General features: G+C 35.7%; 1 protein-coding gene across 5 annotated transcripts in view; it reads right to left on the bottom strand.

Annotated features, from left to right (window-relative positions):
- The window catches only part of LOC150079461 (transformer-2 protein homolog beta-like), a 168,595-nt gene that overhangs the window by 57,563 nt on the left and 97,502 nt on the right, over positions 1–13,530 (bottom strand). For 2 of the 5 annotated variants that reach the window (XR_016547591.1, XR_016547590.1), the window contains exons 7-9: positions 13,206–13,321; positions 7,129–7,214; positions 6,328–6,573 (exon numbers count right to left, since the gene is read on the bottom strand). Coding sequence is in view for 2 of the 5 variants with exons in the window: in XM_090384102.1 (XP_090240228.1) it covers positions 7,109–7,214; positions 13,206–13,321 (222 nt within the window). In the remaining 3 variants the exon portion in view is untranslated. Of the gene's footprint in view, positions 1–6,327; positions 6,574–6,991; positions 7,215–13,205; positions 13,322–13,530 lie in introns of those variants that run through there. The other 3 variants (XR_016547589.1, XM_090384103.1, XM_090384102.1) reach the window with 2 other exon arrangements.

A 13,530-nucleotide genomic window follows, 5' to 3' on the forward strand; every position in this document is an offset into this window, starting at 1 on the left:
CAATCTCGCCAGTTTTCCTTGATTCTCTTCACCGAGTGTCTTGGGTGACCGGCACGTTTACTTTGAAAAAAATTAACTGGAGTTTGTTATGTATGACTAGAAAATTAGGGCTAAATTACAACTATGATAATGTTAATTCGGCTTCAAGCAAAAGATTTTTGTCATGTACTGTTGAATGATCATATTATGGAGACAAAACACATTAAACAAAATCCAATTTAATTTTCACATTTAACCAGCCAGACATTGTTAGTTCAATAAGTCATTAAAATTATCAAGTAATTTTATATCACAAGCTCACTTAAGTTTTTAAAACTTGCATGCAGCCTGCCTTCAATCTGGAAAATAAATTGTCTTCTCTGCACTGATACATTTATGACCTTTGTAAATTGGTTACTCTCATGTAATAATGACATTACTTTTATTGTGAAGCAGAGATATAAAACTAAATTTGCCAAAGCATCTTCAGAAAGTTGACATAAAAGATATTAAATTGGTTGACATAAAAGACCAAATGGAATTAACTAGATGTAATGTTCACACCATGGAAAAATAAAAACAAATTAGTGATGGATCCAAGTAACAGGCTGAGAACTGTGACATCTGTTGGTTTATAATGCAGAAACATAGTTTCACAAATAGAAGATGAATTCAAATACCTAATTAACACAAAAACAGATAAAAACCAAAGGAAAAAGTCTAGAGTACAAAAGCAAATAAAAATTAGGAAGAAAGAACTTCATTTATAACTGACCAGATGCTGTGTAATTCTCAAAACATGCACATATTCTGAGGAAGAACTTTCATTCCTCCTGAAGGATAAGTATAGCAAGCATGCAAAGATTGATTTTATACTTAAAGCATCAACTTGTGTCATAATGAAACTGTTAACAGCTCGAAAGGGATAAAAGATTCTTTCCTCTCACATGGCAAAAAAAAAAAAAAAAAAAAAAACACAAAGGAGTGAGCAATCAAAATATGAATGCTAGTTGACTTCTGTAGCAAACTTTTCTCAAAGCAATTTTGGATCCTCAACCACACTAACTAATCAGCCCAAATGACATACAGTACATGATTAATGCTTTATATGGCTTGCTATATCCATACTGAAGTGGAGTAATTTTTTCAAGATACTAATAACTGCTCATAAGAATTTACAATTAAAATATAATTATAATTTGGAACTATGATATTCTCTAGCCAGAACTGCATGCAGATCATTGAGAATCTAAGCATGTAAACATGAATGCTTCAAGATAGATATTGTTGCAAGTCCTCTAAAGAAATATTGAGTCCAATTTATGTTTATAATAATGGCCTTGACACCTACACTGTTGAGCACATTTCCAAATGCTCTTCCCCACTCAGCACTGCTATGAGGAAATATACACAATGCATCCTTCAACATAACTAGGGGTTGTGCCCTTAGTTAAAGGATGGGGGATGTGTTGGATTGAAGAAACGTTAAAATTTTAAAATGCTGCCATAATGCTGTAACAATCAAAAATTAATTCAAGCCAAAAAAGATGAACGTGAACAGATTTTCCACTAGAGTGGGGACCATACCTAGGATTGTTTTTTGGCCTGTTTAGGATTGAACTCACCAGAAGTTCACAATTCACAAGTTCTTTTTCTTGAGTTCATTGTCTTCTTTCAATTCAAGAACCAGATTTGAGAACCACAACTAATAATGTTGTACTTTTCAATTTGGTAACTATAAAAAGGGCTCGCGTGGATTTTCTCATCACTGTTCTAACAATTCTGCTCATACACATGCTCCAAAATGATTTTAACTTTAGCTACATGCATCAATTGAAACTGTCTAGTCTGTCCTTCCTTTTAGTAATAGTATTAAATATTTTGTTTTAAATATTCACCCACTTTCAGCATACAAAGTACCCAATCTCTCTCTCTTTTAATACCCTTTCTACTGTTTTAGGCCTACTATAACAGGCAGATCATCAACACTGTGCCAGTTTTTTTTTTTTTTTTTTTGTTTTTGAAAGTATTCCACTTTTTTGTCTGGTTGTCCAGAAAATACCAATGCTGGCACTGTGGGTAAGCTGTTTTTTATATGCCCGATTAGCAGATTATGTTCTATGACAGGCGAAGCAAGAGGTTTAGCACATATGAGAAAATCATTACAATTTGTTTCGAAATGCCTAATTAACGTTGTTTTTCTCACCACTTGAAATTGGAAAAAATAAAAATAAATAGATAATAATAATAATTAATAAAAAAAAACCTACTTATAGTACAATGAAAGAAGCAAATATGTTACCTCAACAGGCTTCTAAAATACAAAAATTCTTACACATCTTCTGACATTTCACACCATATTTCTCTGACATATCATTGAAGAGTTGTCAATTACCTTCAACACCATACAAGTATATTGAAATGCTGCAGTCACACATTACAGAGAATTATGCTATGTTCAAACTTCCACGCAAAACACAGATTAGCAACATCTGGCAACCAAATTTTAATGAAAATAAGCATTTTTAAAAGGGGCAGAACAAAAGAAATATATATATATATATATATATAGCTTATGACAGTGAGATAAAAACAGGTTTCCACCTTAGATCTGGAGAATCTGAAACCATGGATTAGTATCTCTAATAAATCTACTCTTTTAAATACGCTGTGGTGTTCTTTTAAACTCCTACCAACTCCAAGTCAGCAATACAGCAGAAACAAGAGACAAGCATTCAAAATTGACTCCACAAGAAACAAAATTCTAAAACATGCAAAGATCTGAAAAATTCAAGAACCGATCCTCTACCAACTGCACAGATAAATGATAATGATCAAGAATTTATGCAAGTATACACTACTATTACTGTTTTCCAGCTTTACCAAGTAACTCTCTAAGGATGTCATCGATAAGTGTAAACTTATTTTATTACAATTAACATGTAATAATATATTCAATTATTCCCATTTCCAGGTTCAAAATTTTAATTCATTTCTTTAGATTCAGACACCCAATATAAAAAACTTAAAGGTTCCCATGTCCAGAAACTTTTTACCCGAATGCAATTCTTATTCTATGCACAGGGTGAATCAGAATTATTTATAAAATCTTAAACAGGCATATTTTTCTAAATAATAACCTATCTGAATAAAAAGTTATTCATTTTATGCCTAAAATAAACAGATGATTTTAAGAACTTTCCAGTATGTTAAACATCTACTGGCAGTGGAGAATAACTAACATTTGAAGTGAGAAGGTTTATTCTTAAATGGTACTGAAATTATGAAAATGTTAAAGTTGTAACACGTGTGGGATTGCAACAAGGATGCAACAGTGCATCTAACACTAACCTGCCTCCATGATGTTTGAAGAACATGCTGTTTGCAACACTAATAAGGAAAGCTGTAGGAGGGAAAGCAGCATCAGGAAGTGCTAAGCACATCCATGGCTTAGAAGTGCATATGACTTGGTGCCAAGTCAACAAGACTATGTGAAAACGGTATTTCAATGGGTTCCATTTCAATCTAAAAGGGCAAAGTCCATTCTTTACATACCCCAGATTCCCACACAAATCAAGAAACTCTGATTGTTGAGCAATATTATAAATGTGAATGATGAGTGAAGTCAGATTTTAAGGATGCAATCATAGATTTTAATTGGTCAATCAAACTGTCACACTGAGCCACTGACAATTGTTGCCAGAGAGAGAGAGAGAGAGAGAGAGAGAGAGAGAGAGAGAGAGAGAGAGAGATTAACCATCAAGGAATTAATGAATGGACAGGACTGTAGTATAATTTGATATAACAGATTCAATGATATTCTTACTGGGAAATGTAATCTTGAACTGTTAACGATCTGGTTCATAAAATAAGATTTGTGGACACACTGTTGTACTTTCAAAAGGATGATCACCTCCACAGTTTTCATTCTGATGTCCATGCCTGTCTGAATAATGAATTGCTCAATGTGGAGTCAAAGTTAGAATGTCGATTTTTTCGCATGGGTATAACTGAAAGATAAAATACACTGGTGTTCAAAGAAAGTGCATCACCTAGGAATTTCACATTTCTAACCCTTTTTCACAATGGTATGTTACATTAATGACTAGCATCACAAATAGAAATATAAACAAAAGATATTTATTAATAGTTAAGGCAAAACCAAGTAAAATTTGACATGTGCTCTCAAAATATTCTAAAACGAGCATTTGCAACCTTTTTACAACAGTTTTGGTAAACATGACAATTATGGCTGAAATGTTATCAGAAGCCCTCAATTTGCTTCAGTTTATCATTTTAAATGGAATGCAGAGACTCGTTTGCACCCAGTTCCTTTTTTCCTATCAGCAGAACCGTATTCTTGAGTTTGGAAAGAAATCTACTCACTGTCGACTGATTACTTGACACTCTATAAGCAATATGACGGAAAGAACATCATTCCTCACATAAAGCAACAATAGCACTCTTTCTTCGGGGCGTCAACTGCATGTTTGTTTGTTATTTGGTTTTTAGGAGCATTAGCAACTAAGGCCATATTGCTCCGGGGATATACAGTGGTCATTCCCTGACCTTTCCGCATCCTCCGTATTTGGTGGTCACGGGCTCGAACCCCGGTCTAATCAAGAAGCGTGTGCTACGCACTGCAGCTCCTGCCCACCTGGCTACAGGGACACCTCAACTGCATGTAACTCACCATCCTGACACAAGCAAGGAATGACCGAAACCTTTGCAGAGCGTGCTTATATAGCTTAAAGTTAACAGTTGATGCAATATTACATCAGCATCTATGCGTGTAAATCTTATCTGATTGCAATCTGTAAGAAATATTGCCATATAATTACGTTATTTGGACGACAATTACAATTTTAAGGGTCAATGCACTTTCTTTCAAGACCAGTATATATACGCATAAATCACAAGAAGCATTCAAAATTACAGCTAATGTGCACTACCAAGTGTCTGGCTGTTGGGAAGCTATACCACTTATGTATGTATGATGACAGCGGACATTCTGAGCAAATGACATAGCCCCTGTAAATACTTATATAACATACTTGAAACCCTTTTTTGTAATGTTTAATATCAAACTGTTTATACATAATTTTGATTCGACCTGTATTGTCAAAAAATAGTTTTCAATTTGCATACTTTTGTACAACATGGCACTGTTCGGAATGCCTATAATAGTGAATTTGACATGCCGGAAATGATTTTTATTTTTATTTTTTTAAATCTTAAGGCTATTAAAAAAAAAAAAAAACCTGAATTTTATTAACTTAACTGAAAATACACCGAGCAGATAATCATTCAATCTTCTAAAAACTTTAAAGTATGTTAACAAATTTTAGAGAGAGATAGTGCAAAACCATCTATATATCACACAACAGCTGATGCATAATACACAGCTTAAGTATAATGGCCAAAACATTTAAGGGTTGTATACAGTATATTTTCAATCAAGTATAAAAATTCTGGCACTGTTGATGAAATTATTAGTAGTGAAATCACCTTTAGCATTCAAGCTGTTGTTCCTTAGACTATGTTGTTTTTTGAAAGGATGTGAGATAAATTCATTTCTTTGTAATGAATACCTTTCCCACAGAGAAAGAGACTCCCAATAAAAACAGATATTAAAATAAGCATTATTTCATAAGACGTCTTAAGTATCGTATTATTACCTAAAAACAACACTGTAACTATACTGGATTTAAAAAGATCTTAACACATTCTTTTTATGTGAATTATGGCAATTAACTGAAATCTTTACAGCGAACAGCAAATCGGACCTGCAAACACTTACCTGTCAAGAAAGTTCAGTTATACAACTGTGAAAAGGTTCAAGTGTTGACGAAAGAGCCTGGCAGCCATATACCCATTTTTATTTAAAGATCTATCACTAACCACGTACAAAAAGTGAGTTAAAAAAAAAACAATTCCATTTAGTGTTGGGCATTCGAACTAGTTAAAGTCACTAATAATGTAACCCCCAACTAACAGATAAAACTGCCAGAAATCACTTTTCCAATATTATTTATAAAACTGTCAACACTTTTTCATAAGATTTGATAGTGCAATTTCCTGACTACTTTCTTCAATGAAAGTAATCAATGAACACGAAGTGACCTGTATCTACTGCCTATCCTAAACTATAAAGCCATTCCGAACAGTCTGATAAAAATAGTGGAAAAATCAAAAAAGTTAACCGGATTTGTTATACATTTTAACAGTACAGAAATACAATATTTTGACTTCTTAGATTTACCTCAACATGTAAACTATTCCTAGGCCAAATATTTTTTCCCTGTAAATGTGTAAAGTATTGTTAATGATTAGATGATGTTTGCTTACCTAAAACAAACATCATTTATTGTTTCCTGAACTTCCTTTCTTCAGGACGTTGAAATGCCCATTTTCTTATTCCACACATGATAGAGTGGTCTTCACCCACTTCCCCCTAAACTGAAAAACTTCTTCACTTCAACATTAGCACTTCATTTTCTTCAATTTTATGCCCAGTTCACTTGCTGGGACTTGCTATCTTCAAAAGGTATTTTACTCTTCATACCTCTTCACCTTTTATTTCTTTCTTCTACCCTTTGGAAGCCAAATAAAATTACTATTAGTTTATGAAACCTTAAAATAACTATAAACTTTAAACAAATGTAAGCTATTAAGTTTGATAAGTGGGGAATATGTGAGGTGTCAGCAAAAAAAAGTAAATATGTGGACACAAAATCTGGGTTGCTTTCTCTTTTATTTAAAGTAACATAAAAACATTATTTACAATGTGCAAAGACATACTTATTACATGTACTGTTATTATTATATCAATGTAACATACTGGGTCAAAGGAAAAAATTAAACCTATATCTGCATGTGACATGAATTTTTATATAAATATAAGCCCAACAAAAAAAAAGTTCCAGCTAGATATAACTAGACAGCTTATAAATTTATATATACAGCATTTTCTCCACACAAAATTTAAACAGAGAAATGCATACACAGTTGGAGAAAGCAAGGCGGGAAAAAAAGGGGGAAAAAAAGGGAAAGAAAAAAAAAAAACTACATGCAGCTGCATTTATGAATACTTAGTCACAGCTGAATGACTGCATCTGTCATTTGAAGATCAGTAGTACCCATACTTACGGGGTGAGTAGGAACGGGAACGTGATCTGGAATATCTTCGATAATATGGAGATGGTGAGCGATTTCTGTAGCCACTACTTTTAGGGCTAAAAGAAAAAAGAAAACAAAACTGGATAAATATGGGAAGGAAAATATCAATGTTCTTAACAAAGAATTACCTGTATATACAAAGGGTACTAGGAAAGTTTTGCAATACAGCTTTGTTTATTTAATTTTTTCAAAGTAATTTCCTCTACATTCAATACACCTCTCCGTCCTCCGAAACCAATCCTTAAACCAGTTCTGCCAAGTTTCACTAGGGAGTAAAGCACACTCATTGTCCCAAGCCCGTAGAAGGTCCTCATCACTGGAAAACCGCCTCCCTTTTAGCTTCATTTTCACATGCGGGAACAGTGCAAAGTCGCAGGGAGCAAGGTCTGAACTGTAGGGAGGGTGCTCGAGAAGTTTCAGTCCTGTCGTGGTCAAATATTCGGTGCAGGCTTTGGCGCGGTGAGCTGGAGCATTTTCGTGATGGAGGTACCAGGTGTCCATCCTTGACTTTGGCCGCAGGTTCTTCATAGATCCAATGACTTTAGGCAGGCATTGTTCAGTATACCACTTAGCTGTGACTGTCTTCTGCGTGTCCAAAACGACACGTTTCACAATTCCACTCGATTTGAAAAATACAGCTATCATTTTCTTCTTTACAGATCGGGATTTTCTGACAATTACGGGTGTGTCGTCATCATCAAAGACCCAAACTTTGTTTTGAGCCTTGGTCGACAGATCGTAATAGTACAGCCAAGTCTCGTCACCTGTCACGATGTTGTTCACATACCGAGATTGTCCCTTATCAAACTTTTTTAATATCTCCCGGCACCAAGTCACACGTTGTGTCATCTGCTCTTCAGTCAGTTGATGCGGCACCCAGAGAGAACAAAGTTTCTTCACGTGCAAATGATCTTGCAGAATCGAACGAATTGCTGGTGCATTTAGGCCCAAAGTATCCTCTATCTGTTGGTAGGTCACTCGCCTGTTTTCGTCAAGCATTTTCCTCACAGCAGTAACGTTTTCCTCCGTAACTGACGTTCGTGGCCTTCCCGGCCTCTCAGAATCCCCCAGAGTGAAATTTCCCCTTTGGAATTCTCTATACCACCTGAATATCGTTGTACGATGTGGACAATCATCATCTAGTGCAAGAGTCATTTCTTCTAAGCACTGGTCTATGGTTAAACCACGCACGAAATTATACCGCAAAACTGTCCTTATCTCATTTCGTGACCACGATGCCATCGCAAGCACTTTACACTCTCACTACTAATGAATAACTGAGCCCATCGACTTGGCACGGCGGCTACTATGCACGTATGAACATGTCTCAACATGCAGCAACAAGCAGCTTCCTGTGATTCATTGTTGCGTCATATTGCAAAACTTTCCTAGTACCCTTTGTATAAACTTCACACTGAAATCCACCCCCCCTCACTTTGTTGGCTTAGAATGCAAGTCAATTTCTGAAGTAAACAATTTGCTAGAACCCTTACTGTTTTTATGCAATTATTGCTTCACCACTCTATAAATGCATTACATCTTTTTAGAAGCTGATCTAGCACTTGATCTTGCTTTAGATGTTTAAGAATATCAGTGTATATTGTCTAGCCCAACTGCACTTTGTTTCTGATACTGCTTCACATAATTCATGTAATGTAATTAGTTGGTTATAGGGTTCAATCCTTTTGGTATTAAAATTAATTGGGTTCTTTTATCGGCTTTCTCTTTATAGGTCAAAAATTCTGTAGTGTAGGGCTGTTTTGACAATACTTTAGCAAAAGTTTCTCCTAATACATTAGCCATCTCTGATGGTCCGGCATTGCTTTCTCCATTCCAATGAATACTAGTGATGGTTGGTTTTATATTCCACATTCATTTTTCCTATTTTATTCCATATTATTTGTGTGTTTGTTGTTCTATTTATTGAGGAAGTCAATTGGATACAGGAAGTTTTTCTGGCTTGTTTCTGTATATATAACTAGCTAGTGCTCGTGCCTGTTTATATTTTATCAGATTACCTGTAGAAGGACATCTCCAGAACTTACTCGTGCAATCTCTGTTCCAACAGGATTTTGGGTGTAATGGAAAATGAGTTGAAGTCGTGGGTATTGTTTATTCGGCTGCTTGTATTAAGGTATCTGTGACATGCTTCAGAGCTTTATCTACCGATTTTTCTTGGATGATTTGTGGATTAAATATCGGCAGTTCTCTAAATTTTTCCCAGTTGCCCTTTTCTATTTTCCAGCGGGATGATCTGTTGGTATGGCAAGGAGAGTTTCTGTTCGGTATGGTGATTACTGGGTAGTGGTCACAGCTGTATGGGTTTTCTATTACTTGTCACTTTAATTCAGGTAGAAGGGAAGGTGTGCATATACTTATATCTACTGCTGCAGTTGTATGACTAGGAAAGTACACAAGTTTACCATTACTGAGTAGAAAAAGGTTATGATGGTCTATGGTTCTTTCTATTATTTGTCCTCGTCTGTTGATGTCAGTGTTTCCCCACAGATGACTATGTCCATTCAGGTCTCCCATCATACAGAAAGGTGATGGGAGTTAGGAGATTAAGTGGTCTATTTCTTCAAATGGTATATCTGGTCTTGGTGGAAGGTACACTGAACAGATGGTTACCCTAAATCTCAGTGTTATTCTTACTGCTATCACTTCTATATTGCTGTTTAAAAGGAATGTGTTCAGTTAGGATGTAGTTATGGACTAAGATAGCTACTCTTCTGTGTGTTGATTTTTCTCTTATTCTGTGTTTCCTATACATTATATAATTTTTTTACTGAAAGGGTGTTGTTGTTGTTGTTTGGTTTTTAGGAGCATTAGCAACTAAGGCCATATTTCTTCGGGGATATGCGGTGGTCATTCCCTGCCCTTTTTGCATCCTCCGTATTTGGTGGTCACAGGCCCAAGCCCTGGTCTATTCAAGAAGTGCGTGCTATGCACTGCTGCTCCTGCCCACCTGGCTACAGAGGTGCCATCCTGAAAGGGTGTCTTGTTGTCTGCGGTATGTCTCTTGAAGACAAAAGCATATTGGCGTATGGTGTGTTATTAGATACTGGACATCGTCGTAATTGGTTCGTAGTCCTCTACAGTTCCACTGGATCAATTCATCCATTATTTGGTTTTCCTGGGGCTTTTGGGTTGCTTCCGAAATGGAGCACTCTTATATCTTATCTTATAATTTTTTAGGGTAGTTTGGCCGGTTCATGTCCATATCATTTTCTGTGAAAATTTCTAGTACTGGTTCTTCAGATGTGTTTATTTTTTTATGTCCATCTGTTCGGTTGCTTTGGTGTCTGTAGGTTTAGGCTGGTCTTTGTTGTGGTGTTGATTTGTGATATCTGTTCTGTGTGAATAGAAATTGGGGTATTCACTGTTTTCTCCCGTTTTTGTGCCTTCTTTTGGCAGCATGGAAATTTCGGTTTTAACTTCTACTGATTTATATTGGATTACAGTTTTGCATTTGTAGGCCATGGCTGTATTATTCCCCTTGCTTCTTAGTATGTTGTGTTGTGTTCTGTTTTGTATTTCTGAATTAGTTTCCATTTTTCACATGTTTTTGAGTAGACTGGGTGTTCCCCTTTACAGTTTGTATATTTAAGGATGTTGGCAGAGTAAACTGTTCTTTAGAATCACATTTTGCACAGGTTGCTATGTTTCTGCATGCCATTTGCGAAATGCAATGGATTTGGTATGAAACTGTAAGCCCCTGGCTTTATGGCCGTGAAGGGTAATAAAAGATTATCTCTCTCTCTCTCTCACTGTTGAACTTGGCAGTTCAGATATTCAGCTTTGACTGTTGTTGGAGGTTTCAGAGTATTAAAGGTTATGATAAGAGTTCTTGTTGGAATTAATTTCCATCCCTTTGGTTATTAATTCTCTTCACTCATGTTACTCCTCGACTTCTCAATTCTTCTGTGAGCTCTTCTTCTGACACATTAAAGAGGTCCCAATCGGAGATCCCCCCCCCCTCTGGAAGAATTCAGCATGTGGTGTGGTGTTACAACTACTGGTATTCTTCCAAAAATTGTTTTTGTTAGCAACTTCTGGGAGCGTTTGGGAATTTCTATTTCCACTAGTATGGCCACGGATCTCAGGTGTCGAACCGACTTGGGAGATCGCACCAGACCCTCTAATGTTTTCTGAATTACGAACAGAGACACGTCCTAATGTCTGATCTCCTGTAGCATGTATGTCGGCATTTTTGGTGGGTCCATATCTGTCTTCTGTCTCTTTGTCTTTTCTGTATCACTATTTGGTAGGGCTCTCTTGAAGCCCTGTAGTACTAGCAGTTATTTTACTACTCATGTGTGCTCTTTTGGCCCTGAGAGCGTTAATTTCCCCTCCCAGGTTACCAGCCCCCACCCCACATGGAGGCAAGAGCAGTGCCACTTAGTGAGCAATGACTACTGTGTAAGTTAGATTAGTATAAGTGAGAATAAGAGAAAATATAACAAAGGGGAGTTTCCTTTCTGTGTCTCCACTTACTGATCGTAAGAAAAAGCTGTTTCACAAAAATAAAAGTTAACAATGAAAATTAAAGAAACTAGTATATTTTTCAGTACACTACAAATCGCTGGAAATCACTTGGCACCTAGCATCTCCTATATTTGAATAAAGAGGTGGCAAATATCTCTCTATCACACTCTGTGGACACCCATAATTATCATAATTACAAAGTATAAGCACAATCAACAAGCTGCAATCACAAGTATTTTCTAGTATAACACATTTTTAAGTGTGGTAAAATAAATATTCCCAGTTGAACATAAAAAAATTTTGCACACCATACATCCAACTCTGGTTCAATGGTAGGCAATTACATACAAGGCCAATATTGCAATCACCATTGTAAAATAACTGAGAAGTGCATTCCCAACATTCATGAACTCCATTAAAAGTTGCAGAAGGTTGAAAACACCAATCCAATAGTGACACCTTTTTGCAAGTGACGTGACATGACATTAGGATTATGTGCAGGTACTATGAAAAAACTGACACAGACAAATCTCGATTTGCAATGTTTTGTCTAAAAGACATGTTTGGGTTCAGACTGTCCAGAGAATTCTTAGTTCTGGAGGTACTCTAATGGTGGAAGAACCAGAAACCATTACTTAGACTGGGGAATCAACGATTTTTGGTTAATAAATAAAATAGATAAAATGCTGAAGGCTGCACAGTTTCTAATGCATAGCAGATTGCAGTAACAGTTCCTTATCAATAATTACATACTATTTCTAAACAACTTCTGTTAACAACATTTATATATAAACAGTTCAAAGACAATTTTTTTTCACTTTGAAGTTACCAGTAACATTCTTATGTACATGGATACTTGTATAGGAATGTTATTATTAAATAATATTTTTATAGCAACTTAATATTATTAAATATTAAATTAGATAGAAAGCAATATGTTTTCAAATGTACATTTTAAAACCACAGTTTTAAACTCATGGATGCATAATAACACTTATGGCCGCCTACATGGACAATGTGTAGGAATGGTCTGCTCACAGGCTGGGCACCCCCTAACAGACACTTTGGACAATTACACACTGTGGCAATACTGCCGAAACAAGCCCTATCCATATCAGTACGAGGTTATGTCATACAAAGAAAGTTGCACTGGCCAAATCAGCCTTCTTCAAACTGGTTCTGAAAGCTGCTTTCCAGGAGAAATGGAGGCAAATTCTTGCCCCAAGTGCCCGAGTTAGAAACCTATGCACAAGAGGGTTGAGGCTATAACAGATTATGTATGTTTTTGAATCAAAGCCATCAAATATCCATGTTAGTCCAAATACATCTGGTTACAGTCTGCATGTCTGTGAAAATAGTGTGACACGCATATTTACTGTAATGTAAATAATATATGCTTTCAATGTTTATGTTGTGTTGACTACAATATACAAGTTGGCTTCCACGTATGGCAAGAATCATATGGCATGTAAAACCAAATTACTTAAGGAAATTTGTGAACTTTTCAACTGATAGAATCAGAGTGATATCTCAGTCCAATATAAAAATAAAGTACTTACTAGGTTGGTTTCCCCATATATATACCAGGTGTAGGCGTATGTGCCCGCTGGGTAATTGAGTAATCAACTCTAATTTTGCGGCCATCTATTTCTAAACCACTACATCTCTCTTTAGCCTATATGAAAGAAATTTAAATCATAATAAAATGCACTACTGTTAACATCATGAATCAAAATCAAACCCATTTCTTAGTTTCATATTTGCAAGGATACAGTAACATATAATTTTGATTAAACTTTATTACTAAAATGCAGTAAAAAGTCAAAACAGCATGTTACATACTACAAAATAATTATTAAATGCCATTTTGTTTTTATAAAAATT

Source organism: Mastigoproctus giganteus, chromosome 10, assembly GCF_048544385.1.
Source record: "Mastigoproctus giganteus isolate SK-2022 chromosome 10, ASM4854438v1, whole genome shotgun sequence".
Taxonomy (NCBI): domain Eukaryota; kingdom Metazoa; phylum Arthropoda; class Arachnida; order Uropygi; family Thelyphonidae; genus Mastigoproctus; species Mastigoproctus giganteus.